At 41.1% G+C, this 24,666-nt stretch overlaps 2 protein-coding genes across 3 annotated transcripts in view; one reads left to right on the forward strand and one right to left on the reverse strand.

The window, feature by feature from the left end:
* The window catches only part of chrm2a (cholinergic receptor, muscarinic 2a), a 75,846-nt gene extending 57,787 nt beyond the window's left edge, over positions 1-18,059 (forward strand). For both annotated transcript variants that reach the window (XM_027004057.3, XM_027004058.3), the window contains one exon: positions 10,666-18,059. In XM_027004057.3, the coding sequence (XP_026859858.1) occupies positions 10,728-12,218 (1,491 nt within the window). In that variant the 5' untranslated portion in view covers positions 10,666-10,727 and the 3' untranslated portion in view covers positions 12,219-18,059. The remainder of the gene's footprint in view (positions 1-10,665) is intronic.
* Positions 16,427-24,666, reverse strand: part of ptn (pleiotrophin) — a 49,100-nt gene continuing 40,860 nt past the window's right edge. The window contains exon 5 of the mRNA XM_027004069.3: positions 16,427-19,319. Within this exon, the coding sequence (XP_026859870.1) occupies positions 19,273-19,319 (47 nt within the window). The 3' untranslated portion in view covers positions 16,427-19,272. The remainder of the gene's footprint in view (positions 19,320-24,666) is intronic.

Genomic DNA, 24,666 nt, shown 5'->3' on the forward strand with positions numbered 1-24,666 from the left:
AGAAAGACAGAGAGTGGGACAGGCTGAAAACAACGAGGTGGAACAACTCCAAAAGCCGAATGCTTTATCTCTTTCCTTCTCTTGTCTGTACCCTCTCTTCCTCCATTTTCTCTATCTCTCCCCATCTTAATGAGTACCCCAGCCCTCCATCCAACGGAAACACACTGGCGATACATCACCGGCAAGATGGGAAGAAGGGTTTGGCAAGGGCTGACAGTGAGGTGAACAGAACGCTGTTCAGCACCTCTCCCTCACCACGTGCACATGCACACGCATGCGGAACTGCCTTAATGTTCCCTTACAAGGGCACGGGAAAGGAGCCTGTCATTTTCCATTTTTCATTGCTGTCTTTGCCACGGCGTACCACCGGAATGGGAAATGATATATGTTCAAGCAACCAAAGTTTATCTTTAATTAGGAGCAAAAGAAGACCACTGATTCAAATCATAATGGATACAGGGAACTGCACTGGACATCTGACATTAAATCCTTTTTCCAACAGGCTGGCATGGTTCATGAGAGTTTCAAACTTGTATAACTGCTTAAATAATGTAAAGGACCAAAATACCTTGAGTCAGGATCTAGAGTTCTACAGAGGTCTCTATGAGAGTCAGACTGTGGGTTCTGTTGGAAAGAAAAGCTTTGCTCGACTGAAGAAGGGGAATTAGATGGGTGTAGCTATAGGGCAGTAACAACTTGCTGATAATGTCTAGGAGAGAACAACTGTAGACATAACTTCTCAAACTGCATGTCTCCTGCAAAAATGAGACTGGCAAGCTCAGTGTAACACAAACTATAAACAAAACATTGACTTTGATATTGTGTAGTCTGATATTTTCAAATACACTGATACAAGCTTTATTGGTAGATAAAAATGTTCATGATGCTTATCTGTTTCTGCAAATTACCTGCAAATAAGGGCAAATTTTACTCAGCTATCCTCAAGGGCTTTTCTAAGTTACTGTATTACACTTTCATAAAGGTCTAGGCATCAGTCTGCATTGTAAATTATTAAAAAAAGACCTACCAACAAAGTAACTTCATTTAAAAGCTGAGCAAAATGTGGCAAAGGTCCAGACAATTCAGTCCAGACAATTCAGATATTCAAAACCCAAGACAAGGAAATGTTTCTCAAGAGCATATTTTTCCATTTTCTAACATTTAAGTATCTCTCAGTGTGTGTCCATTGCAAGTGAAATTTCACGTGTGCAGTGCACTAGGATGACCACAAAAAAACAACACTATACACCCATAGAGGACGTCACACACAAACAAACGCACACAAACACTGTGGAAAGAGAAAGAGCAGGGTAATGTTGTTCTCTTATTGTCATCCATTATACTGATGGCCAGCTGCAGCATGACAGCCTTATACAAAACAGGTCATAGATTAGGCCATAATGGCCTGTGCCTCAAGGGGTGCGTGCACACACACATGCACACACACATACACACACACACACATGCACACACCCCATATTTGCCGTATCCTAAACACCTGTGGTAGTATCACCCCTTCTCATTACTGTTGTGGCACAAACAAATTCTGCGAAGAAATAAACTATATAAATCACTTACACTAATGAAATAACAGCTATAACTAGTGAGGTTGCCATAAAACTGTATGCTCCACCCTGCTCACATTTATGCCATTTATGTACACAGTTTCCTCTCCCCATTGTCAAGCATCTTGCTAATTGACTTGGTTTATGTTTGCTTAGCAATGACAGACTGTGTATTTGCCCAATATGCATTCAGTTACACTTCACCTTCAAGTATACTGTGTTTCAATATTCCTGCCCACATTATCTGCTGTTCCATCTATAAAATGGCCTGCAAATCTAAAGCATTGCACAGCATTTGTTCTTTTTTGTATATTTTTTACCTCATAGAATGTGTTCTATCTCACAATACTTTATTCCCTGTGTGACTAGTTTATTTAGGGGATCTTAACTAACCTGGTTCTTTGCTTCTGCGTACGCACGTTGTGTGTGTGTGTGTGTGTGTGTGTGTGTGTGTAATTAAGAGAATACTACTCATACTACGAGTAGCTTGACTTTCTATGACTCTTGCCCAGTACCAAATAGGACTTGGACTTTATTTTTTTCCTCAGAATTGGGATTTTTGTTTTTTTCAATGCTCGCATATATAACCCAACCACTGAGCTCCTTTACTACTGCTACACTTTACCAACTTCCAATTATTAAAATAAAGATTATATTTTTGTACCTTAACCTCTTCTATTAATCATTTATTTGAGTGACCTGTTTGCTGAAGTGATTCTGTTGGGACCTCCTACCAAAAGAAAAACTAGACTGGCATAACCATAGCCTTGTGATGCATTGTAGCTCCCTGTCTGGTCAACACTTTAAAGCATTGTCAGAACTCTAGAGAAACCTTAGGAATATTTGATATAGTGTGAAGTGTTTGTTTGTGTTTGTATGTGTGTGTGTGTGTGTGTGTGTGTGTGCACGTGTGAGTGCGTGTGTTCATGTTCACACAAATGCCAGAGTACTTGTACCAGCCCAACACACTTTGCTTGCTATGCCCAAGTTACCAAGTGCCAAAAATGCATGTGTGTGTATCTGTGTGTCTGAAATGGTGCTATTCCAGGGGTGCTGCCACTGTCCTTGGTGCCCCACTGGGTACAGAGCATCTCCATCTGTCAGCACTCACAAAAGGGTCTCAACATAGTATCTCAGCCACTACACAGGGGAGAGATTAGAGACCAGTCTCTTAGCACAGCACTGCTACTCTTGGCTGTTGCTACCACTGAGTGAATTTCTTATAATAATCACAGAAAGAAGGAAGTGGTGGCAAATCAGAGACATTCTTTGCATAAGTCTGCTGTGTGTGTGTGTGTGTGTGTGTGTGTGTGTGTGTGTGTGTGTGTGTGTGTGTGTGTGTGCGCGCGCACATGTATGTGTTTGTAAGACAGACCTTTCCCCAGATGGTGCTGATGTGAGTCTCTTAAGTAAAATACTAATGTATAAAAACATACAACTTTCGATAACAGCTGCACTGCTGACCAGATTTGGGTTACAACATGAAGCTGATTTTATATATATATATATTCAAAATTGTAGTGAAGTGCACAGTTTTCAGAGAAACAGGATGTTTCTCAGGATCTCAGGATGGCAGAGGTCCTCTTCATCAGCTGTGCAAGCAAAGTGCTTCTGAACTAGTAGGAGGAGGACCCAGTTTATTTGTGAAAAAATGAATGTTTAAATCATAACATTCATTCCTTATATATGTGTATGTGTGTCTATGCAAAGTGTGACTATAAACATATGTTGTCAGGATGGAGACTGACAGTAGCAACTGGTAAGATGTCAAATACTACTGCAACCTGTCACAAAGAATCAGATGGCTATTGCAGGACTAAGACAAGGCTAGACACACAGACTCCCCATCGTCATGGCAACACACACTCACTTCTCACTTCAGATGCCTTGCATCTCTACTCACTGGTCGCTTTATTAGGAACACCTATTTTACAGGTGAATTTTATAGGTGCTGTTATAAATTGCTGCCTTTCTGTTGCCATGCAGTTTGTCAGACACACTCCACCCACTTCATTATGTCACATTCTGACCACAGGACCATAGCTGACCTGATATTTGGACAGCAGGCCATTTTAAACCCAGGAGTGACACAGAAAGGGTAGTGGCTTGGTGGTGGGTGTTGTATGACTATATCAAACACAGCAGTGTTGCTGGAGTCTTGTCAATTTCACTGCTGGGAGAGGGGTTTGCTGCCCAAAGATATCCAGCCAACAGTGATCCTACAGTCAAAAACTGACCACTGTTCAAAAACTGGCTTTCACAAACTCTGCATGCAATCTGACGGGCAAACTATCAGTCTACAACTGTTCATCTAAAAGGCGAGTGAATGGAAAAATACTTGAATATAAGTATACACAGATTTCCTTTCCTTCCTGTACAGAAGGAACACAGCCAGCACCCGCTTAAATGCTAGACTTCATTTTCTGCAGTATTGGGTTAATATTTGATATTAACTCAATATAGCAAAAATGAAAAAGCAATTAAATCATGGAAAAATAAAAATGTTGGCTCTAGTACTATGGCTATAGCCCAGGTACATTGCCTATTCTCAGACAGACACACATACACACACACACACACACACACACACACACACACACACACACAGATATGTATCTATATGGAACAATATAGCAACACAGCAGTACAGCAGGGAGACATAAAGATGTTGATGCGTTTGTGTGTGTGTGGCTTCTTCAGTTATTCTTGGCTCTCTATAACCATATAAATCAGTTTTTACCAAACCATCCTAGAAACTCTCCTGTCCTGTACCTCTAATACCTCAAGTGTATATCGGTTTAATATGGAAAATATATTATGTGAATACAGAGACAGCAGTGCTGCACTTGAATCCTGATAGAAATTCTTGATTGAACTTCTATCATGCTGCTCCTGAAACTCATCAATACAAAGTGACTTGTGTTTTGATAAGTGGAAGTTGAGATGTAATGCGTTTACAGGGTAAAACTAGGTTATCACAGTCACTCCATTCTAAACATTAACAATCTGTGTTTAAGGTGTAAGTTTGCACATTTGAGGTCAAGCAATGAGACTAAAGTGTCAGGCTGCTGCACAACTGATATATACAGAACAAAAAGATACTGCCGAGATTACTCAGTTCATAATACCAGAGAATCAGCTCACACAATGAGTAATAACTTGTTTGTGTGTGTGTGTGTGTGTGTGTGAGTGGTACTTGACCACCTAACAAGTCCGCTCTTCTTAAATCCAATGACCTTCATTTATGCCAGTCATTTTCTAGAATCCCTTCAAAGACATTCACTCTTAGAACTTAGCCTACTCGTCTAGGTGCTGCATGCCCAAGCAAAATAATTGACAAGCAGAGAACATAGCCTCTTTTTAGAAAAGTTTCCTCACATGGTTAACAGCAACATGTTAATAACCAGAGCCAATACTGCCGTTGACTAAAAGATTCAGAACTTCAACCATATAGGCTCTATGATCTCCATCACATTTTAACAAGCATGTTGACAAATTGCAATTCTCAGAAAATAAAGAAGAGAGAGAATGAGAGAGGGTAGAAGAAGAGAGCAGAGGAGAGGATCAGATTGGCACTGGGTGCATCCCAGCAGGCAAAGGCAATTTTCAGCTCTAGTGAGCCAACTCTAGGAACAGTTAAAGTCCAAAAGGCCAACAAAATTTGTTCATACCACTGGCCTCTTAGTAATAATTCATCCATCCTGTCATTCACCATCAAGCTTAAATTGAGGCTGCAGTTCACAACAGATTTCACAGAAGCCCATTAACAAACAATCAGAAGTGGTATATGAATACGGAATAGGGCTACAGAACTTCAGTGAATAAATGTTTGTGTGGACCAAATATTTTCATGTTTCGGGGTATAATGTGGGCCTTGAGACAAGTAAGAGCGAGCGTCCTCAGTAACTAATGTTATGTTATGCCTTCTTTGCCTAAGGGTTGTGCAAACTGTGTATAGACAAACACATGCAGACAGCAGGCAGACTGCACAGCATGGTAAACCTACAACCACCATTTCACCTTGAGGATTTACCTGTCATCTCATTAGTCTTGTGAGAGTGACAGCAAGACAGAGAGAAAGACAGGGCAGAGAAGACATGTAGAACACTTTTAGAGTGATATTGTGTAAAAATAGTGTTTCCCTATTCATATACATCAAAAAGCAGTAAAGGATTTTGGCTAAATGAAGTGATTTAAAACATCAATAATTTATTTTATGTCTAAAAACTTTTCATTCCAGATACCCATTTTCTGAAGGCTGACAGAAACAGAAATAAATGTGTCACAGTAGAAGATTCCACAGGACTTCTTGTCAAATTGCTGCATTGAGCTCAGATTACTAATCAGTTCAAATTAACATAATGGCAGCAAGCTATTGTACTAAGATGTCAACCTCTAGCTTTTTGTTGCATATGTACAGTTGCATTAAAATTAATCACTTTCTCCAATTATGTTTCAAACACGGCATTTCACCACGCAGAAAAGATAATGTCATAGCTGTGAATACGGGCTGGGACCAAATCACAATTTGATATTCACAATTAAGTTTAATACAGTAGTCAAATTAACATCCAAATTTGGCATTTATTTTAACAAATAAGTGCTTAGAGCCAGCTAAAGTATCTTCTCAACATAACAGCTCCTAACGAAGATTAATGTCTTAAGTCTTATTTGGTCATCACTATAGTAAACATAACTTGCTAAGGCATAAAAAGTTGCAATAAGGCTAAATGCATTTATTGGCGGAATAATGATAAACTAAATAAGCAACTGTATTATGCGTTGCATTATGCATTAAGCATTATGTGTTGGTCCAGTGCTGCTGAATGAATATTAGTGAATCAGCCAGTCTCATGAGGTGGAAACGTATCTATTAATCTCATTAAAACTGCTTTTAACCTTTTTAATACACAGGGATAAACAGAGAGACAGTGACGGCAATACAGCACTTTGGGACATTCTATGAGCTTGCAGTATGTTCAGCTGCCTGCTGAGATGAGCTGAGGGAGCATGTAGTGCCCCGTGAGAAGCTTTATTACCAGTAAATGGCTGCTGCTGCCCCTGAGCGAGTCAGAGCTGCATATACTGCTGAAGACATGAAGAAGGGTGGAGAAAGGGGGAAACATATCAAAGCGAGACTATGTTGGAGTACAGAGAAGCAGAGGGGGTGGGGTGTGCTGTGTAAATGATCTAAGACTCTCAACCCGGCCTGTATTTTTTGACTTGCTGAATATACTAAAAAGCAGTTTAAGTCCTTACCCTCTGAACAGTGAGTGTGTTGCAGTTGTGAAAGTGTGCGTCTCTGCACGTGCGTGGCAAGAAAGAACCGTGTACATATAGCGCATGCAGCAGTTGGAGGCGGCTGTGCACTGTAGTGATTAGAATACGGTTGTATTATGTTACATGCTCTCTATATTCGCAGGAATCTAAATCCACCATTCTCCTGCCCTGAGGGCAATGGGATCTGTTAGCATTTTTATCTCTTTTTCTTTTTTAATGTTAAATTCGCTGATCTTTACTGTTTTTGTTTGGCATAGTTCTGCTTGGCCACATACATAATGCAAAGATTAGGGACTTCTGGGACACAAGATAAGTGAACTCTCTATAGTTATTCTGAATTCTATATAGGCCTAGTTATTAGAGTTGGGAGGCAGAGCAGCAAATGAGTCTGAGTTTTAATAGAGAAAAATAAGAGAGTGTGATGACTGGTTGACTGGTTGATTTAATGAGAGACACACAAGAACAAGGTCAAACTTGCTTCAAAACTTTGAAATCAACTTTTCTACTCCAATCCAGATTTTTAAAAGATCATTCCAGGAGCTGTAAAGAAAGCCTCAGCCATTGTTGTTACAGCAGCAAACACTTGCTTTTTTTGCATTTGTTAGCAAAGCAGCAGGATTGAGTTTTGGAGAGGGCTTAAAGACACTGAAACCTTGGACCGGATTGACAGGTGATTTTATTTCTGACAACCTAAAACATGAGTATACACTGCCAAACAGTGTTTTACACCACAGCTAGGCAGAGAGGGAGAACAGAAGAAACACTAGCAATTTATTATAACCTATACACTCCTGGTGCATGACACACACATCATGTGCTGTGAGCAGCAGCACACTCTTCACACCACAATCCACAGCAATCTAAGGCCATCATTACAGGACATCAGTAGAGTGGCTCTACAGGTGTGAAATCACACTTCAAAGGAGACAATCAGCTATACTACTTATGAGTCTTCACATACACACAGCTTCAACACTAGAAACTACACACCCACACATAAAAACACATACATTCACACAAACGTATACACACGCACACACGCACGGCCCATTGCTAAAGCAATGTGCGTGTGTAAACATCTGTGTGAATGTATGTGTTTTTATGTGTGGGTCTGTTAGTTTTTTAGTGTATGAGAGTGGTCACCAACCTCATATGGCTGATACGATCGATATTTGAGATCTGAGATATCTACCTGTCAATCTCGATAGACCTGTTGGCGACGCTCATGTTCGACAACCAGCTTCCTGCTGGCAAACCATTAAAAAATTACCGTAGAAGGCGTCTGGATGATCCGTATTCCTACTACACTTGACACCGCTTAGTTAAAAATCCCTAGACAGTTGTTGTTTTATCTGTGAAAAATAAACATTTCCGCAAATAATTTTATTTATTAATTACCTTCATATTTTCACCCTAAGATGACATTTAAAGGAATGTTATCTTTTTTTTCTGTTGCCTTTTACCATTCTGCTGGGCGTGGACCCCAACGGCTTGTTTGACACCTTCAACGTCTAGTGAGTCAGTACGGAGCAGGCTATGAACTTGGAGAGATGAAAGGCTTGTGGCGATTTCCGGTAACAACGGAATCCGTGCCGTGTGTAAATAGAGGCTGATCAAATTCTCTAGTTACATTTGGAACGTAATTAGAGCGGTATCATCTGAACATTATTTACATATTGATCACTTTTACATTAAAGCTATTAGTTAGCTAACGTTAGCTAGATAGCTTATATTCGGATGGTTAACCAGGTCTAGCTAACAGGCTTTGACAGTACACGGCGGGAGCTAAACGTGGGAAAGTCAATGACTATTGGCAATTTCAAAAATATCAGTATCATGTAACGTTATAAAAATACATTTGGAGCTGAACTAAATGACAAAATTTAGCAAACTAGCCTGTATATTTTTGATATATTCTCACTGCTTGCTACATTATTGAATAAAGTGTCAAATGAAAATCATGACTTATTTAAAAATAAAGACTTGCCATCTTACCATCCACACTGCTACCAGTAGCTAAGAGTCTGCTGGAAAATCCGGAACTGTATTGAGCCCAATTTGCAAATGAGTTCGCAGTAAAATGCCTGCTACACACCATTGTGGCACTTCAACCCCAGAAAGAAATTTGAGCCCTTTTGATTTGGTCATGTTTTCTGGAACAAAATATAAAGAGTATCCTTTCTCCCACTTGCACCCAAAAACTGAACATTTGTGTGCACTTGTCATCTCTGTTACTCAAGTAGAGCGCTGCGGGGTGAAGGAAGTGTGGTTCATGAATACGAAATATATGTTATCTTATGATTATCTATAGTCAGTTAGTGTTATATATGACGTCAAAAATAACACCAAATAAAATGTCATTCCTAAACAGTAGGTCTGGGGCAGTATACAAAATATAAATGTTGAATTGAATCAGATATGTTAATATAACATTTTGACTAAGGTGACAATATACTGTACAGGGCCCTTAATAGTCAGTTTCTGCTCCAGTTAAGCTCCGCCAACATGGATGTCATCTGTATACCACCAACAAGATGGTCAATAGCTACACAAGAAATTTTGTATAGCTTAGCGTAGGCAACTAGCTATAGACCATGTTGGTGTTAGATAAATTACTAAGTAGTAATACTAACTGGCTACTTGATTAGTTAGGTAGCTAAATAATTTACAAGGTTAATTTAATAAATTAGTTAGCATTAGCTGTTACATGGCTTCTTTCATGAAAACATTAAAGCACAACAGTCCAACATGAAACAAAATTTATTATTGAATAATTTCATGGTAGTTTACATGGTATGTTTGTCAAAGCAATTTGGACATCAGCATTACCTAGCTAGTTAGCTAACTATATAGCTCAGCTACACCTAGATTGTCTGTCTCATTCTGTGAAACCCTTATCTGTGATAGAAACATGGTGCAAAGCTAGTTAACTCAATTTTTGTGATAACTAGAGAACAAGGTGCTGACAGAAGCTAATTTGGCAGTTAACTGTATTGCATAATATAGCAATGTTGTCATGTCTCGTGAAAACAAGCAACCAACCAGTGGCCTAATGGTTTAACTACATCTCATTCTTGAATACCCACTGGAGAATTCTGAGATTTAATAGCTCTGGTCTGTATAATTGCAATTTAGCAGCGGTTGACGCCAGCATTAAAATTTTACTGCAATAACTACCATTTAATCGTTGAAGCCACAAACCTCTGAATATCCCTGATACCTTCAACAAATTTACTGTTGTGATTACATTTACTTTACTATGTTATGATGACAACAGACCAAGTGGATGTCTTTTCACTATGTTAAAGTTTAAGTGTTTTAGCTAATGGAACACACATCCAACACACTAACAGACCCTTGGGAGCAACATGTTCTGCAGCCAGTAGCCAGCTCTCTGTAATGGCTTATGTAGTAGCCCAGGTTATTTGCAAATGTACTGAATTACTCTCTGCTGCTTGCATTAGCTCATAATTGTCCACAAACACAAAGGTCATGATGACTGGTTGTTCCACTGCCACCACTTCTGGTCACAAGTCTTAAATTAATTACTAACTTTTGATTGGCACAGCAAGGGCCACAGTAACCCCATGAGATTTAGTAGCATCTAATTTATGGGTAAAACAAGATTAACCTTCCATTTGATAGTTACCTCCATAATTTGAGCTATTTTTATCCAACAAACTTGAATTTCTCAAGAAATGTGGTCATCTAAGCCAACTGAATACTGGTTGGGGTTTGCCCAAATATATTTTTTTACAGAATCTATGGAAAGGAAAAATGGTAAAATATTTGTTTCTCTGTCTCCATCTTTCATGTGTAGGTGTAAAGGCTTGTGAGCACTGCTCCTTGTGGACCAGAGAGCAATACCTGAGGCAAGGACAGATGGATGGAATAAACTTGACGTTCTGGAATGCGTCTGAGGGCAATGAGACAGAGACTGGGGTGGAGACAAGCCCATATAAGACAGTGGAGGTGGTATTCATTGTGCTGGTAGCAGGCTCACTTAGCCTGGTCACTGTGATTGGAAACATCCTGGTCATGCTCTCCATTAAGGTCAACAGAAGCCTACAGACTGTAAACAATTACTTCCTGTTCAGCCTAGCATGTGCTGATTTCATCATAGGCCTCTGTTCAATGAATCTCTACACTGTTTATATTGTGATTGGCTACTGGCCACTGGGACCGGTGGTGTGTGACCTGTGGTTGGCTCTGGATTACGTGGTCAGCAATGCCTCAGTCATGAACTTGCTGATTATCAGTTTTGACCGTTACTTCTGCGTCACTAAGCCACTGAGCTATCCTGTCAAGCGAACCACTAAGATGGCGGGGATGATGATTGCTGCTGCCTGGGTACTCTCCTTCATCCTGTGGGCTCCTGCCATCCTTTTTTGGCAGTTCATCGTGGGTGGACGTACTGTGCCAGAAAAAGAGTGTTATATTCAGTTTTTCTCCAATGCAGCTGTCACCTTCGGCACGGCCATTGCTGCCTTCTACTTGCCTGTTATTACCATGATGGTGTTGTATTGGCAGATTTCCAGGGCCAGCAAGAGTCGTGTCAAGAAGGACAACCGCAAACCATCAGCTGCCAACCCTGGAACCACATCGCCCAGCCAGACCCGCAACAAAGCATCCAACAAGCCTGACAACAACAACGTGATGGTGGAAGACCCCAACATGGGTCAGACTCAAACAACCGATGATGCGACCAACCAGCATGACAATAAGCTGCAGAATGGCAAAGGGCCATCCACAGCCAGTGTGGGGAGAGCGGGGGAGTTGGACGACAGAGCCAGGGACAACTGTGTCCCTGTCGAGGAGAAAGAGAGTTCCAATGACTCCACTTCTGGCAGTGGTGCAGCAGCCAATCAGAAGGAGGAGGTGGTGCCATCCAGAGCCAATGACAGTCAGGTGCCAGGACGACATCGCTCCAAGGCCGGTGGTTCCAAACTGACATGCATCAAAATTGTTACCAAGTCACCAAAGGGAGACTGCTATGCACCCTCCAATACAACAGTGGAGATTGTGCCCAAAGCAGAGAAGCAGAATCATGTGGCAAGGAAGATAGTAAAGATGACAAAGCAGCCACCCAAAAAAAAGAAAGCAGCTCCATCAAGGGAGAAGAAGGTGACCCGCACTATCATGGCGATCCTGGTGGCATTTGTGGCTACATGGACACCCTATAATGTGATGGTTCTCATCAATACATTTTGCTCCAGCTGCATCCCTAACACAGTGTGGACCATCGGGTACTGGCTCTGCTACATCAATAGCACTATCAACCCTGCATGCTATGCTCTCTGCAATGCTACATTCAAAAAGACATTCAAACAGCTTCTGCTCTGTCAATATAAAAATATTCGCTCAACCAGATGAGCTTGGATGTTCAAGACATATCTGTCTGCATGCATTTGTCTGTGTGTGTGTGTGTGTGTGTGTGTGTGTGTGTGTGTGTGTGTGTGTTTGTGCGTGCGTGCGTGTGTGCATGCACGCGTGTGCATGTGGAAAGTATCTGTGAAATGAAACTAATAATAGAGTGTGTAGCAGCTGGGTGGGTCTATGTTTTATGTTCCTGTATTGTGTATATCTGTTACCAATAACCTGAAGTAGCACTTTACACACAACCAATTGCAACTCAGAGAGGTGAACATTGCTACAGACAAGGAGGGGTTTTACTGAAAGAAGGTCTTGATAAATTAATAAATTAATTAATGTTTAAAAAACAGCAATTGGTGATATATGTAGATAAAATAGCAACAAAAACAAAGTTGGAAGAAATCCCATGCTTAACCTAATATTATCCACATACAGTGACTGAATACAGATTTAATTTAAGAGCACAGTGTAAGATCATAATCTGCATAATCAGTGTACTAAATTATACACTGATTAAAGGGACAATAGGGCTGACTGAACCTTCAAACCTAGCGTTTGGACTTCAGTATAATATGATATTTGTACATACTTGTATATAAACATGTATAGCACTTGTTGTTTGGCACTGTGAGGAGTGCGGGCAGAATATGTGTGCATGTTTGGTAGACTGAGAGCATATTGGTGTGTGGTCAGAGTGTGTGCATGTATGCAGGGTGTGTATGAGTGGGTGGGTGTGTGCGCGCACATTACAATAAGAGTGAATATGTCACTTGATGTTAATCTACAGCATGCATTGAATATAGGTATTCAGTAATAATGATTGCAGTCGGGTGTATCACTGGCCCCTTTGTGTGTGTGTGTGTGTGTGTGTGTGTGTGTGTGTGTGTGTGTGTGTGCATGTATGTGTGTGTGCTACTGTGGCTCAGACCACAGAGGGGTATTGGAGAGCCACTCTGCCATATCCACATGTATGAGTGGAGCAGCTTTGAGTGCACAGATCTCCAGAGATGCAAATTAAAAGCTTTTAAAATGATGATGGAGGAGAAGGGTGAAGTGACTCTTTTTTGTAGAGCCATTATTATGGGTTTGAGATTTTACCCTTTTTTCATAAAACACTGCACACAATTTCACGATGCAATGTCAAACGGTGCCGCAAAACCAAACTGGCTAGAAACAATGAGGGGTCCATCAGACATGGTAATTCATGTTCAGTTCATATTAGGGATAAAGTCAGCGTAAACCCTGACCCATGCCTTCAGGAGCCTTCTTGACACGAATGGCATGTTATAAAGCTGCTTAACAGCTTTCTCATGAAATATGCAGAGATGTAAATGAGTGTTTCTGCTTTCACATCTGCCTGTCTGCAGCAGGGTGTTCATTCATGCCGCCTGCGGGTGTCAGGCGCACTGCCAGGCACGCAACACTGTTCGTGAGGAATCCTGTGCTTTTCTTTGAATATAACAGCATGTGAGAATAAGCTCCGAGTATGGGAGCAGACTAAACTTTGGGCAGTCTATGAATGAATGATTGTCTGTCTGTATGCAGATGTGGATGTAAAAGTAGTGCTAATGTAGGTTTTAGACTTAAAGCCTGAGCCTTCCTTTACATGACTCATTATATGTTGCTCTGAGGCATTTGAATAATAGATTAATATCTTATTCTTGCAGGCTATTGAACCAGGCAAGTGTGCATGCGTGTGTGTGTGTCTTTGTGTGTGTGTGTGTGTGTGTGTGTGTGTGTGTGTGTGTATGTGTGGGTGTGTGTGTGTGGGTGGGTGATCACCCCAGAATTGGGGTTATTCTAAATCAAAGGCCTTGGCCTTGTGAAATAAAAGGGCTAGATATTTTATACATTTCACCGTTTCACAGCTCATACTTTTGTGGTTCACACTGTAGTCTCTGAAATAACATGCGCATAGTTTCATGCAGAAAAATGTCGCACGTGAAAGATAAGTCACAGTAGTAATATGAATACCTGATACATTTCCTTATCCTTTCAAGTATGTGTGGTCAAACATTTGCCTAATGTTCACTTGTAATTCTCTCTGTTGCTGTGTAGCCCTGTGAGTATAATTGTTCGGCACAGTGGGCAGCCTTCACTGTGTGGTGAGTGTGGGTCTTTTAGCAACACTGATGCTGACTAGACTGAAAGATTTAGGTGAGTGAAGATGGGGAGATTGTAGAGGTTTTGCTGCAGTTGCATTAGGCAGAGAGAAGAATTTGTCTTAGTAGTGTTGAGTAGAGTGATGGGTTTGGTCTGAGTGGTGCTGAATAAAGTGTGTGGTTTGGACTGAGTGTTGTTTGGAAGCTGGAGGTATTGAGTGGGTTGGAGCAAAAACAGAATTATATGGTAAATGAACCAGATTATCTGATGATACTGAGCAGCTGAGTGATTGAAGATTACACATTACACAACTGACAGGCTCAGTGTCAGTCTGTCCACTTACTGTCCCCTACCCTCAGCCATATAAAGCTAGACCTTGTTTAAGCAAGAATTAACACTTCTACCATTTCTGTTTGCACCATTTCTCTTCCCATTTTCCCTTGTTTTATTTTACCTTCCTTCTCTGTCTGTTCACAGGAATGCTCTTTCTATCTTTTACTGATAACATTAACTTTCTCTCAGTTTCATTAGCAATTTGTCACCTTCCTGCAAATTGCTGTTTTCCCCATCTCTCCTTTCATGCTCATATGGTGATTTTACTTTCTGTAGGTACACAAAGGCAAAACTGAGTGTAAATGTCTCTTTGTGCCCGTGAGCTCTGATACGTCCTGTTCCTTGCTTTAATCGTTAACACTAACAAAGTTCTTGACAGGCACCATAGTGCTACCCCATCCCACCCTTCTGGCCTCGCTGCTCTGACAGAGTGACAGAATAGGTTTGAGGGGTTGCCTTGATAGGCTGGTAGTAGCATGTGTGTGCTTGTATGTGTGTCCCAGCAGTGTGCCAGGTCCACAGCACTCCCAAGCATCAGGCTGATAAGTGGATATGTGTCTGCATGTCACCTGTCTCCCACCCCCCCCATCCTCCGCCTCCTCTTCCTCCTGTACTCCTCCTGACAGCCCCCACTTCTGAGCGAGGCACTCATCTCCAGGCTGGAAGGGAGGGAGAGCAGCAAGAGCCGACGTGGTAGCTGCTGTTGCTCACTGGACCACTCTGACAGCTGCTAATCTCCACTGTGGAGATAGTGGGAGCGTTACAGCGAGAATGCCACATGACTCAGATTTCCATGTGGAACACTCCGTGCCCCGCTCTCCAAACCTCTCAGCTGCTCACTCGCCATGGCCTGCCTTGCCCTCAATGTGTCAACACAGCCTTAAATGGTGCAGCACTCATCTGTCACCTTCGCCATGACCTTTCTGGATGAGATAAATTAGAGAGCAGCGCGCGATATTGCAGAGGGGTGTACGATAGCAGAGAGCAGCTTCTGATGGTGCATGAGTGATAATATGTGGTGGGCCAGGTGGGCGGAGCTAGAGGACTGTTGGCAGTGATCTGAGAGAAGTGTGCCAGCTCTTGCTCCATCCTGTGTGCACTGTATTCACCTGATAAGCCTCCACTGTGTTCTCCGAGAGGGAGAGCAAGGAGAAGCAAGGGTCTGTCATTCAGCCTCTCAGGGTGACACATGTTTAAAAACATCAGAAATCTTGGGGGTCTGAGTAGGAGCAGCTTCATACCTCAGATACATTACTGTGTGTGTGTGTGCGTGTGTGTGTGTGTGTTTGTGTGTGTGTGTGTGTGTGTGTGTGTGTGTGTGTGTGTGTGCGTGTATGTGTGTGTGTGTGTGTGTGTTCATATGCTACCATTGAAGCCGAGAGGAGATTTCATCTCTCATCCTGTCAGCCTGATTTTCTTAATTAAAACATACTGCCTACAAATCTTACTGCCTACAATCTTTTAGGAAACTGTAAATATCAAAGGGCTAAGATCTAATTGAGGATCTACAAATGTATTAATATCTAATTATTTTGGCTGTAGGTATAAATTTTAGATGGTCAGTAATTTATTTGGTAATTCTAGATTATATTTTACTTTTGTATCTGTTTTTGTATACTTTTTATTATTAGTTTGTTTGTACACAGGGTACCAATGGCTGTTTAGGTTGGCTGAGGTTCTAGTGATTATGATAATTACGCAGTCAGCCTCCTCCTGTCTTAATACCACACACTTACACACTTACACGTTCAGAGCGGCACAATAGACAGAGGTCAGAGGAGAAAAACGGCCTTTATTAAGACTCTTCCCAGAATGATCAAAATAGGCAAAAAGGTCTACAACACAGTTAAACAGGGTTAAGAAAGACACATCCATACTCATAATGACAGAAACAGGCAGGGAAGGTCAATACACAGAAAAACTGTAATTCGGCTTAGCAACACCTATGAGTATATGGCAAGACTTCACAAAGTATGAAAGCACAGTATATATATGAATCTCAATGAGCTGCTGAGCAAGTGTGGATGATAATGCTCAGGAGAGGAACTAGGGCGGAGCTAGAACTGATGGTGACCAATGAGGAGTCGTAGCACCAGGATGACATCTCCTAGGGCAAAGTCTCTGACAGACATCAAGTGCCTTACAGAATTATTTGAAATCAGAATTGAATATCGCATTAATTATTGCCTTTCTTCTTCTTCTAATTATTTGTAGACTATTTTTGCCATGATAGTGTTCTTAAGGTATGTATGATGTTTTGGTTGGATGTGTGAGGTCTGATAACTGACTGAAAAGCACAGGATCCTTCTTTTTCTTAACTAAACATCTCACCTACTCTGGATGTCAGGTGTGTGACTAGTTATCAGAGTAATTTCTTAAACGGTCTCAATAGGTCTGTCATCACAATGCTGTTACATGAGCAACTAATTTCTGAGGAGTGAAATGGGAAGTCTGTGTATAAAAATAAGAGTTGTGTGAATAGGTCATCTCTGGAGTTCTGAAACTATTTTAAATATAAAACCATAGAGCTGAGCTGCAAACTCGGGATCTAATGAAGTATGCTTTGTCAGCGTGTATGAAGTGTGTATATGAGTCTACACGTGTTGGTCTTTGTTGCTGCATGTATTGGGAATTTGAGTTTGGGTTAAACTGAGATAATAAATGTGTATGAAAATATTGAAACTTTATAAAATAACCTTGGCATGTGACAAGTGCGTGGTACACAATGTGAAAAGCTCTGATACTGAGCAGCACACTAAGGACTTATTTCACGCACACACACATTCACACATATACACACTCAGACATGTACCACACACCATACATACACCGGCAATTTCAGAGAGAAAAATGACTGCCAAAGACATACTAACTGCCAGGGAGGAGCTAAGTTGTCAACAAATAAAATGGATGAGTATCCACAAAAACACAAAGTCTCGAGCATAATGCATTGTATGTATTTAAAAACAGCTAACTTTTTGTATTAGGTTTTATAAATACCCACTTATGCTGTATATATATATATTGTATATAAAGTGTGAGTTTATGGTTAAGCCGAGGAGGTGACTCTGGCGTATTGATTCTGGAGTTGGAGCATCTGTCAGTGGAAAAAAGGGATAATTGGACATTAAATCAAGAGGCCGAACACTAAACCACCGACAACGTGAGCTTTCAATTGCCTACAAAGAGAGAGGAGGGAGCAAGAAATATATAGAGAGAGAAATGCGGAAAGAAATGAACAAAAAACAAACACTTTAGTTGGCCCTTAGATTTTTTGTGAATCTATGGGCACTGTATCACCTGTCTCCTGGGAGACTGCAGTCACTCAGTTAAAAAATGTGCTGGACTAATCTAGTTAGACACTAGCAAGGTGTTTCTCTGGAGCTTTACTACAAAGTATGAACAGCTTAACCTGTAAAAGAGACAAAGAAATAAACCGAAAATAATCTGTTTACTGTACACCTTATAACTGAGTGGCTTAGATGGATGAGCTCTGTCTGGGGAGGTCTAATCAGAAAGACGAGGACACAGTTCTTCTGTCCAATGTACATATTAAACTCTTTATCTTTTGTTGCTGAGGTATGTAGATCCTCATTGTGCTTTCCCTTCACTGTGGGTTGTGACTTTCATCTAGTAGAAATGTCATTTGGTAACAGCTCCAAGTGTCTATTGTATATAACATGAACATTCTGTGTGATTTGCCCCAGTTGATGTGTAAATACATGTTTATTATTCACCTGAATGTCGTTGTCCCACTCTTCGCTTCCTCTCTTGCCCACTACACTTTCTCTGCACTCAGTATGTGACCTCCTGTTTGTACATTTCTAATAGTATCAGGTTCTTTAAGAAAATGACTGGAGGAGAGATCTGGATGTTCACAAATCACTAATGAAATTGTATTATGAAATACATTCACAACATATATTGTGCCATATTCTTTTGAAAAAGAATTCTACCAAATAAAGATACAAGATACAAGTCCAAATATTTGTGTTTTTGTTTTTATGTATATATGATGACATTGTTTGGTTTTATATAGTATAGTGGATTTATATGGTATTAGGCAAACTGAAAATTCTGCAATGTGTTCATAATCAGAGCAAAAATTGCTGAATAAGTTGTGGATTGCAAAACATTTATTTACTTTGGAGCTGAGTAACAGGTAATATCACTAAACTCCACAATGTTTCCATATTTGATCCATATTTTTTTCCATTGTGGCTGTTACCAGAATACCTACTACTGAGCTCATGGATTTACATCTAAATACAAACCATTGCCTTTTTAGGGACTGCTTAAACTAAGATAATACCTCACAGTCCAATTTTAATATGAATAACTTTTTTCAACTATTAAAGGGTAGTTAAGTATCTATTATATTTTATAGGACATGCCCCGAACAAGCAATGGAATTGAGTAAATGATTTAGTTTTATTTTTTCAAAAATCTAAATACGAAAGAGCTACAAATAGCCTACAGTCCTAGACAGAAAGAAGGAAAAGGCGCGTTTATCTCCCTCCATCCACTGCTGCTGCCGCCACTCCCATGTCCTCATTCTGAGCGCTGACAGGTCGGGAGGAGGCGGGGGAGGGTGGGTGGGGGAGTGGGCGGGGCTTCTCTAGTCTTGCTCTTTCTTCTTTCCATCCCCTTTCGGTTTCCGCGACTCTGTGGGGATACAGGACACTGCATCAGTCACCCGAAATGCCAGGCAGGCATGGCGTCAGTGCCTGGGCCCGTCTGCCGTGACAGGTCAGATGGGAAGAAGCTGCCTCGGGTCCCCCAGTGTGCAGTCCCTGTGATTCTATGTTAGAACACTTTAAAGAGGCTAATCTCTCTTGGCCTCCCCTCAGCGGCAACAGGAGGGCAACTGGCCTCCTGGTTCCTTTCAGTCATGTTGGGGTATGTCTACTTGTGTGGTGTATGACAATGATACTGAAAGAAAGAAAGAAAGAAAGAAAGAAAGAAAGAAAGAAAGAAAGAAAGAAAGAAAGAAAGTGTGAGCTACATGGGGAGTTATAGTGTTTAATTAAACAAATAGATTAGATATCTATTGCACCTGCTGTAAATAGTGAAAATTTTGTCTGTTATCTGATCAATACCAAAAGTCCTCCGTTGTCTCTGCTGCAAGTTTCTACTTGCCACAACCTCCTGCAAGTTTCTACTTGCCCCAAATTTAAAATATTAAACTGTTAATCCTTAAAAGTTTTCTTTGCAAAACAATAATGATTTAATTTTTAATTATTTGAGCAAGTCTAAGGAACACTTGAAAAGATTCCAGGAACCCAGCAATACCATTCTTTTGCTAAACAAATATGCAGGTGTGAAGATATGATGGACTTTAGCTCACAGTACATGAATTAGTCCTGAATTCCAGATAGTGGAAGGCTTCAGATAGTGGAGTGGACTACTATAAGCTATATACACTGCCTGGCCAAAAAAAGGTCACCACCTGAATTTAACTAAGCAAATAGGTAAGAGCCTCCCATTGAATAATTACTGCATGGGTGATTATGTTTCAGCTGGCAACAAGTTATTTAACCCTAACTGATGCAGTGAGTAGCTTCTCATTTGTTAAACAACCATGTTGAAAGACAGATCCTGTGGTCGTGGAAAATATGGTAATCTGTTTCAGAAGGGTCAAATTATTGGCACGCATCAAGCAGAGAAAACATCTAAGGACATTGCTGAAACTACTAAAATCAGGTTAAGAACTGTCCAATGCATTATTAAAAAGTGGAAGGACAGTGGGGAAACATCATCATTGAGGAAGGAATGTGGTCAGAAAAAAATCTTGAATGATCATGATCGGTGATCACTTAAACGTGTGGTGAAATCAAATCGTAGAAAAACAACAGAAGAACTCAGGGATATGTTTAATAGTGAAAGTAAGAGCATTTCTACATGCACAATGTGAAGGGAACTCAAGGGATTGGGACTAAACAGCTGTGTATCCTTAAGAAAACCACTTGTCAGTGAGGCTAACCAGTAAAAATGGCTTCAATTTGCTAGGGTGGCCACCACAAAGTCCAGACCTGAACCCCACTGAGAATCTTTGGGATGTGCTGGAGAAGACTTTGTGCAGGTGTCCAAATCTCCCATCATCAATACAAGATCTTGGGGAAAAAATTAATGCAACTCTGGACAGAAATAAATGTTGTGAAACGATGCCACAGCGAATGCCTGCCAAAATCAAATCTAAAGGTGGTGCAACGAAATATTAGAGCGTGTGACCTTTTTTTTGGCCAGGCAGTGTATATTTCTGTGTGAAAAAGGGAATCTTCGGTTCACATTTGTCATTCAGATGGTTATGCAATCAACACATTTGGCCTAGCTTCACAATGTCACTGTTGTTCAAGCACATGTAAATATGTAATTCAAGCAACACCCCAAAACAAATGAAGTAATAAAAAGAGACTGTCTATCCATCACGTTAAGGTCAAAATAACTATTATACATTATATTTTATAAATCCCTTTTTGCTATCCGCTCCCCCCTTTTTTGAGTACAAGCTGTGGAGTGTAAAAGGACTCTTGCTTTACTATTGTTACCGCATGTTTCAAATTCTAAGAGACTAGTTTGTAGCAAATAGTTATATAGTAATTTCATGTTTATTAATATCCGTATCTAACAGATTACCAAAGACATAAAAGCATTTTGTAATACTATAATATTGAAAATATGTAATATGGAAAATGTAATACTATATTCTAATTGCAAAAACAAAGAATAATCTATACCCCAAAAAAAAAAATGCTAAAAACTGACAAGGAAATTATTAAGCACGTGTGATGGGTCGGGCAAAAACAGACGCTTATGGATAGTAGTTTGATATAATCATTGTTCAGGGGTTCTGCAATACCATCCAGTTTTGTCATCCAGTGTGATGACAAAAGAGGAAGATAAAGGAATAATCCAAATCATAGAGAGCTAAACAGTCCAAGTCAGAAACCAGAAGATCAATCACAATATAACCAGGCAGACAAACCAAAAGGGGCAGGCAAAATACAATAGTGAGGAATACTAAGAAAAGCTACGGTACACAAAAAGACAATCCAAAATAATGCTCAGTTTGCTTCTACAGACTATTGGCAATACATCACAAAGCTTTAGAGTTAGAAACTGTCATATAATCCAATAATCAGGACATACAGGTGAGTTCAATATTCTGGTGACACTGATCTGCCTCCGACTGGTTGAGTCATTGACTGGGTGATGAATAGGTTGCTGGGTATTGTAGTCTGTCAGGGGAGTCCACATTATGACAGTACCCTCCCCAAAGAGTTCGGAACAGCCAAGGCATGAGGACGGCCGTGACAACCTCTTGTAGGCATAGTGGAGTCCAGCCTATTACGAGTTCCCACCGTAAGAATGCAGCGGGGACACCCGCGAGGATGAGGAGCAGGTTTTTCAGGGTTTCTAGAATGAAAGCCTGATAGTAGGCCGGGATCCAATATATCATCACGAGGAACCCAGCTCTGCTCCTCAGGACTGAATCCCTCCCAGTCCACCAAGTATTGTATTGAACCACCCCTCCTTCTGGAATCCAGAATGCGGTGCACAGCGTACATCGGCATGCTGTCATAGTTAACGGGTTGCGGAGTGGTATCATCCGGGGAGTCCTCATTCAAAGGACCTAAAACAACAGGCTTGAGGAGAGAGACATGGAAGGACCTGGAAACACAGAAATGCGCAGGTAAGTTCAACTGATATGTTACCTCGTTAACCCGTTTCCGGATCTCAAAGGGACCAATATACTTGGGACCCAGCTTGCGGCAGCAGCCCGGCTTGCAGAAATCCCGTGTGGAAAGCCAAACTCGATCACCTGCTTGGTAGTTAGGGGTCACCCCTCTGTGTCTGTCAGCCGTTTCTTTGTAATGTTGTATTGCCTGTTTGATGCGTTGGTGAGTCTCCTCCCATACCTTCTCACTGCGTCGCATCCAATCATCCACTGCTGGGATATCAGTAGTGACAGGAGTCCATGGAGCCATAGGCGGTTGATAGCCTACAATACACTCAAATGGGATTAATCCTGTGGACGACCTAGTGAGCGAAGTCTGCGACATCTCCGCCCAAGGTAAGAACTTGGACCAATCCGAAGGATTGTACATGCAAAAATATCTCAGAAATTTACTAAGCTCCCTATTTGAACGTTCACACTGTCCATTAGATTACAGATGATACCCAGAAGTAAGGCTAACGGTTACCCCAATGCTTTCCAGAAACGGTGACCAGACTCAAGATGTGAATTGTGGACCCCTATCTGATAATATATGCTCAGGAATGCCAAATATGCAGAATACCTGGGTGAATAATGTTTCAGCTGTCTGGAAGGCAGTGGGTAGGCCTGGAAAGGCAATGAATCTTACACCTCTGGAAAATCTATCCATGACCGTAAGTACAGTAGTGTTACCTTCAGAACAAGGAAGAACAATGAGGAAATCCAGTGCGATGTGCAACCAAGGTCTTTTAGACACGTGAAGCGGCAGGAGTTTTCCTGCAGGAAGAGTTTTGGGTGTCTTGCTCTGACTACAGATAGAACAAGATAACACATAGCAGTGAACATCACTGGTCATATGCTCCCACCAGTACCGGTTAGCCATGAGCTGACATGTACGTGCCTCCCCAGGATGACCTGTAGCAAGAGAAAAATGGGCCCATGCTAGCAAACGGTCTTGACAAGATTCAGGTACATAGCATTTGTCACTCAGACATTCTATAGGGGTGACCATTCCTTGTGAGACCTGGTCTATTCCCTCGTCAATCTCCCATCTGATGGACATCAGGTGAACCCAAGTAGGTAATATGGTTTCTTTCTTCTCGGTTCTCTCCTCTTGATGGACCCGGGAAAGAGTGTCTGCTTTAGTATTGTGATTTCCTGGATGATACATGAGTTTAAGATTAAATCTGGAAAAGAACAAGGACCAACGGGCTTGGCGGGGGTTCAGTTGCCTAGCCGTATGCATATATTCCAAATTCCTATGATCTGTGATTACTAAAAAAGGATGATTAGCACCTTCCAACCAATGTCTCCATTCCTCCAAGGCCAACTTGATGGCCAACAGTTTGCGTTGTCCAATGCCATAATTTTGTTCTGCGGGTGATAATTTCCTTGAAAATTATGCCATGGGATATAGTTTTTCCCTGTATGTCGTTGAGAAAGGACAGCTCTAATACCAATGTTGGAAGCGTCAGCTTCTACTATAAATGGAATGGTAGGATATGGGTGTCTCAGGATGGGAGCCATCATGAAAGCCTCCTTTAATCTGTTGAATGCACTCTCAGCCGTTTGAGTCCAATTAAAGTGTTTAGAAGGTCACTGCAGGATAGCATCTATTTTTTGTCATCCATAGTCACTCCCTCATGACTTACTACATACCCCAGAAATGTGGTAGTGGTTGTATGAAATTCACATTTCTGCCCTTTCACATACAACCCATTATCCAGGAGAATCTTCAATACAGTTCTATCATTGAATGTGTGTCTGAAGATCAGGTGAGTAAATAAGGATATCATCTATATATGTGATAACATTCCTCCCTATGACTGCTTGAAGAACATCGTTAATGAAAGCCTGGAACACCGATGGTGCGACGCTGAGACCGAATGGCATAATCTTGTATTCATAGTGTCCCTTGGTGGTGACAAAGGCGGTCTTCCACTCATCTCCCTTCTTGATCCTTATAAGGTTATAAGCACTATAAAGATCTAATTTCGTGAAGAATTTTGCCTCTCGTAGCTCTTCCAGGGTGACGGGGATGAGCGGTAAGGGGTAAGAATATTTTTTGGAGATCTGGTTTAGGTTATGGTAATCGATGCATGGACCACCGTCCTTCTTTACAAAAAGAAGCCTGATGCCAAAGGGGAAGCAGAGGACTGTATGAACCCTTGTTGGTACAGTGTAAGTGTGGGTAAGGACAAACAGGTTTTTTGACAATAATCCGACCACTGTGTTATCTTCCTCTGAGATCAGGCTATACTTGGGTTATGCTGCTCCAGCCAAGGAAGGCCTAGA

This window comes from Electrophorus electricus, chromosome 4, assembly GCF_041902795.1.
Source record: "Electrophorus electricus isolate QZ-2024a chromosome 4, ASM4190279v1, whole genome shotgun sequence".
Lineage (NCBI taxonomy): Eukaryota > Metazoa > Chordata > Actinopteri > Gymnotiformes > Gymnotidae > Electrophorus > Electrophorus electricus.